At 43.8% G+C, this 6,000-nt stretch overlaps 1 protein-coding gene and 1 long non-coding RNA gene across 2 annotated transcripts; both read left to right on the forward strand.

Moving 5' to 3' along the window:
- The first annotated feature begins 485 nt into the window (after positions 1-485).
- atp5if1b (ATP synthase inhibitory factor subunit 1b) lies at positions 486-2,032 on the forward strand. Its single transcript, XM_008285375.1, is given in 4 exon segments — positions 486-524; positions 526-636; positions 1,262-1,374; positions 1,470-2,032. Coding segments are annotated over 4 exon segments (405 nt in total). The 3' UTR covers positions 1,612-2,032.
- Positions 2,033-4,579: 2,547 nt separating this feature from the next.
- Positions 4,580-5,802, forward strand: LOC103359831 (uncharacterized). Its single transcript, XR_520330.1, has 3 exons — positions 4,580-4,660; positions 5,384-5,456; positions 5,738-5,802. It is a non-coding gene; the product is annotated as an uncharacterized LOC103359831 (long non-coding RNA).
- The last annotated feature ends 198 nt before the right edge of the window (positions 5,803-6,000 follow it).

Below are 6,000 nucleotides of genomic sequence, written 5' to 3' on the forward strand. Positions count from 1 at the left end.
TATTTTTACAATCGGATCTGGCGACGCCCTGAAATTATCTTGGGACCCCCATGGGGGTCCCGACCCCCAGTTTGCGAACCACTGAATTAAACTATAAAGGTACTTTTAAGGATTTTAAACTTTTTTTTGTATAGTTTTAAAATAATATCTGAGGTCCTTACAGAAAATAGAAAACAGTTGTTTCCTCACAAAATATATTTGGTTGATAAAATAAATAAAGGATTTAAAAAAAAAAAAAAAAAAAAAAGTTAAATATCAACGTGAGGTCAAGAGCTACGTCAAAAACGTAACGCTGTGCATTTTTAAGACCGTACCATTACGGAAACCGGACACTGCGTTTTTATTTGTCTTATTTTTCGATGCTTGTATTTAAAATGAATCTCCTGGATCCCTGTTAGTAATAAATCATCGTGTAGGCTGTAATTTAACGTCTGTTCTCATTAAAAAGTCGTAAATCTGTCGGCGCCGCCCCCCGTCCTGCCGTAATGGCGCCGTCCGCTGGTGTGTTTTTGAGGACAAGGACACGCTCCGCCGTCCGTGTTGTTTGTTTGACGTGAAGCAGCGGCCATGGCGAGGTTTCTGAGGCCCAGCATCAGGACTTTTGTCACCTCACAGCTGAGAATGTCCTCCGACCAGGTAACACACGTCCTCCGGCCGCAGCGCCTCGTTAACACGCCGGTTCTGAACCGTTACGGTGCTGCTGCTGCTGCTGTGGGCATCGGTTCCGTCCAGTAGCCTCATAATGCTGCCCAGCTCAGTCCTCATGACAGGGACGGTGTCGCACTGAACGCTGGAGGTGTGAATGTAGGTCAGGTGAAGTTTATATTCATTAAAGCGAGGAGCCCTGATCAGGGGAGCAGATTAAAACCAGTGTCAGGGTTCGTTTTGGTCATCTGGAGGTCTGTCTGAATGCTCACCACGTTATTCACTGAACAGCTGAGTTGTGTGAGCTGCTTCCAGCTGCTTTCAGCTTTCAGCTGCTTTGTTTCTGCACAAACAGTTTCTGGTTTGTTCCAACTGCCTCCATGCTCACCTGGTGAACACAGAAGGCCTTTCCCCTCCTTTGTGAAATAACAGTCTTGACCTTCAACACATGCTGGTTGTCTCAGAGCCAGCTGCCTCTCAGGAGCTGAACCTGAAGAACAACTTGGAAGTGTTTAATCTGAAGAAACGAATAGCCACAGAACAATCTCCAGTAGTCCTGAGCTTGAGTGTTTAACTTTAACATTTTTTCTTTCTGCCCCGCCCTGCCCCGCCTTAGTTAGGTGAGCTGGGCAAAGGTGCAGGTAAAGGTGGAGGAGGCGGAGGGTCCATCAGGGAGGCAGGTGGAGCCATGGGCAAGAAGCAGGCTGCCGAGGAGGAGATGTACTTCAAGTAAGCACATGTCTGTTCTGCACAACTCAAATGTCAACCCTTTGTTTTCCTACACCTGTCCGGTGTCTGACTGAACGTCTCCGTCTGCACACCAGGCGTAAGGAGCAGGAGCAGCTGGCGGCGCTGAAGCAGCACCACCAGGAGGAAATCGACCACCACAAAAAGGAGATCGAACGTCTGCAGCGTGAGATCGACCGCCACAAGGGAAAGATCAGGAAGCTGAAGCACGACGACTGAATGGAACCATCCAAAAAAAAAAACAGAAGTTCAGTCCTCCTCACCGTCCCAGACGCCTTTATTCACTGCTCTGATCGCTGCATGCACTGTGTCGCCGGCCGCTCGTGAATGTGTGGATGGTGGTTGTTCTGTAAATGCTTGAAAGTTATTAAAAAACGTTCATGAAATGAGCACTGTTTCCATGGCATGCTGTCATAGGAGTCGTTCAACTTTGCCAACGTTATTCTGTGGTTCACCGGTGTGACGTGTGTCGCTCACAAAAGGCCAAAGTCGACAAACTTAAACATAATTAATGCTTCATGTGGCAGCATCGCTTTGTGTGTGATGTATAAAGACATTCATGGTCATGTAAATGCATTAGTAGTCTTAACTGCTGTATTGATTAGTTGCTGAGCAGAAAATTAAATAATTTTGATAATCAGTTGTCGTGTAATTTGTTCAGGAAAACTAAAACATTCACTGATTTGAGCTTCTTAAATCTGATTTGCTAAATGCACATTTAGTATCTTTTGGGATTAACCATCGAGTCAACTAACCGTAACAATAGTTAACTGGTGTGAATGACCTGCAGCGCTTTTATATGAATTGGAGAAATCCATCCATCCATCATCTCTACACCTTAACCCTCACCAGGGTCATGGGGGGCGGAGTCTATCCCAGCTGACTCAGGGTGAAGGCAGGTTCACCTGGACAGGTAACCAGTCTATCACAGGGCTACACTTAGAGACAGACAACCAAGCACACTCACATTCACACCTACGGACAATTTACAATCACCAATTAACCTCAGCATGTTTCTGGACTGTGGGAGGAACCCGGAGAACCCGGAGAGAACCCACGCTGCACGGGGAGAACATGGAGACTCCACGCAGGAAGATCCCGGGTGTCCTCACCGGGACGCCAACTGGCGACCTTCTAGCTGTGAGGCGCTAACGGTGCTAACCACTGATCCACCTGCAGCCTATGACATGATGTACTACAGCAAATATAACTGACAGAATATTAGGAACACAACGTACATTTTGACATACAGCTCTGGCTACATGCAGCATGTGATCATGTTCTTTGAGGCTCTGATGACTGTACCTGATAGTCTGCGTTAGTGGGTCGTATGCCAAAACAAAAAGGTGATTATTCAAGTGACCACAAACCAAATGACATACAACCATACACGGCAGTCAACACGAGGCCCTGAAGTGCTTCAGTCCAGTCTTGAGGCACAAAGGTCACGTGCAATAAATTTCTATACCAACTAAAGCAGACTAATGTACAACGGTAATCTGCACCGTCTCTATAAAATAAAGAGCAAGCATACATACTGCTAAACAGAAGCCAGTCAATGTGCAGGTAAAGAAAAGCAGCACAGCGCAGTGGGTTTTCAGTTGTGGTTTTTAGCAGTGACACCAAGACTCCTTTTCCAGGTGTTAGACCGTATGAAGCTCCGTGCATGAGCTGTAGACCGGAGGAAGCCGCAAACAAACCTGCACTGCTGCACTGCCTGGGAGAATATCAACAAAATCCTACTGATATCGTCAAGATCCGTCTAAAATGATTGCATGTAAGACAGAGTGATGTCCGTGTAAAGAAATTCAGTTTTAAAGTTTTCAGTTGTACTCGAGCAGCTCGGTTTATCGTGTTCTTTTGCGGCTGCAGTTTATCTGAAGGGACCTGAAGACCCCTCTGCGCTCACTGTTTCAGCTACATGTTAGCAAGATCATTTTTAAAATCCTCTACAGTTGCCATATTTGCTCCTGTGGTACCACCACAGGCCTGTCAGATGGATTCACTGCTCCCGTCATCAACACCACCTCTCTTTATAAAAAAAGTTCATCTAAAGTTGGATCTTTGTCAACACTTAATTATTTGAAAGTTCATATTGTCAAACTACATTTTCATTCGTTAGCCTCAGCTTTGTGTTTTGCATTTCAAAATCCATCCATTTCAGTCTTCAAGTATTTCAACCATTTATCTACACTTTATCCAACAAACAAACATCAATACAGTGAAGGTGATGGTGCTGGTTCACGGTGCACCTGATAGGAAACACACATTTAAAAATAGGATCCAGAAATCTGTTCGGACAATTTGCACATGATGATGGTGGTTAGGTGGATGGATGGAAACATAAAGGAGATAAGAAAGACATAAACACAGAGTAAATACAGTCACAGGTCAGATTAATGTGTCAGCACTACCAAGCTGTACACTGAATAAAGTGAGGTAGGCTGATGGTACCTGAACCTGCCCCATTATTCCATCCATTTATTCAAGGTGTTTGAACAGAGGGATGGTGTTTTTTGTTGGGTTTTTTTTTCTTCTTGTTCTTGCTTTTGAGGGAAGGCAGCTATTTTTTGAGTTATCCACAGTCCCAGCTGTTAATCTGCTGTTACCTCACCATGTCTGGTCACAATTTTGCCAATGATTTTCAACAGTTTCTTCCTAGTTTTAAGCAGCTATTTCTGTTGTTTAGCTCACAATTTCAACTTTTGTCAATGCTTTTAGTGAATCATTTCAACTCCTATCTATGTTTTCAGCTAAAAGTCTCAGCTGTTGTACTTTTAGGTACCTATTTCAACCACTTATTCACTCTTATTTTAACCACTACTTATCTATTTCATTAATTTAGGCATTCCTTTTTTCTGTTTAATTTTACTGGCTTCCCATCAATTTTTTATTTTTTTTTGCTGGAACCTTTACATGTCCATTCATTTTTAAAAAATAATATAACTGTAATTTAACCTGAATTTTAAACAGGGGCTGTATTCTCACTATAAATCCTGTACATGCAAAAATATAAACGGGAGGAAAAAAGTAGAATATATTCGTCTTTAATTGTGGAAAAAAAAAAAAGATTATAGACTAACTAGAAATGGCAATAACGACCAATCCGTCCAATGAACTCACGTGTTCCGCCCGCCGCACTCGGAACTAAATTCACATCTCACGAGAAAGAAATGTCTGTGTCGTCACTTCCGCCCACCCCTGGCTTTTACCACGGGCGGCCCCGTATATCTTTCTTTTCCACATCATGGCGGACCGGTTCAATAAGGTGGGTAACTGCTGCCGAAGGATAATCTCGTTTATTTGCTAAATTGACGAATTGGAGTCATCTATTTTTCAGTGAAGTAGGGCTCAATAACTGCGGGACAGCTTGGTGTAATCGTTGCTCGGCTCGGTGGAGTTGTTAGACTGTATTTTACACATGTTGTAGGCTGTGAGAGTGAGCAGAGTGAACATGCCTTCATCATGGCAGCTTCCCTAACGAGTCAATGCCGTTAGCTAGTTAGCGCGCTGGCTAGCTGCTAGTTGTATATTTAATATACCTATGTATAGGAAGCTCTATGGTAACCTGATATAAACCGTTAAATGACTGAACCTTGCTTTCATGAGGGCACCGGCCTGTAAAGTCCAGCCATGCTGTCTTGTTGTAATTTACAGCTAACGTGTCGGCGTGCTTTGACGCTCACGCTAAGCTAACGATATGAATTAGCCGGTGCGATACCACTGCTGTCCATGTGCCTGTTACAAAAAAATGCTCACGGTGGAAAATTTCTCTTAAGTTCTCGATTAGGATTTAAAATGAGCAATTGCTTCAGTATTTTTACTCTTTGCAGTTAAAACCATAGCCTTCCTATAACGTTGGAGCAGCGGCCAGCTATTAATTAGCAAATGTTCCGCCGCAGTTAGCTGCCGCCTGCTGCTGTGCAAAGTTAGTAATGTCTGTATGTTCAGATAAAACATCGGTGTCCCTTTCTGCATTTCCAACCTGCAGGTTCTGCTCCTTGATGGCAGGGGCCATCTACTCGGTCGGCTTGCTGCCCTCGTGGCCAAGCAGGTTCTTCTGGGTGAGTTCTTACAGAAACCATTGAGACGTTGTGTTTGAATTTTGGATGCTGGTTGTTTTTGAGCCACATTCAGTGGCCTGAAAACACAACATCTAAATGCTGAACTGCCCACTGAGTGCATCGCTTCAGTCTATGATGATCACTATCCGCCTTGGTTGAGTTTAACTGCCATGAAAAAACCTCACATGCACTACCATCTGAGACAGGAAGCAGATATCACTGTTATGGAGAGATTTTTGTGACAGCAACACGTTCTAACTGTTTGCTGCTCTTTGTTTTAGGACACAAAGTTGTGGTGGTTAGATGTGAAGGCATCAACATCTCTGGAAACTTCTACCGTAACAAACGTGAGTAGGGTGAATGTCTGCTTTGTCGTTGTCTTTTTTTGCCTTGCTTGTTGTCGGTGATGTTTTACCACTGTAATTCGAGTTTAAATGACCATGAGACCACCTTACATGCACTACCATCTGAGACATGAGCATTACCTAATGACCTAATGGCTGCCAGCACCCAGAAACTTGTGTAATTTGCTTTAACTTGTCTG

The sequence above is a fragment of the Stegastes partitus genome, unplaced genomic scaffold, assembly GCF_000690725.1.
Source record: "Stegastes partitus isolate 25-593 unplaced genomic scaffold, Stegastes_partitus-1.0.2 Scaffold399, whole genome shotgun sequence".
Taxonomy (NCBI): Eukaryota; Metazoa; Chordata; class Actinopteri; family Pomacentridae; genus Stegastes; species Stegastes partitus.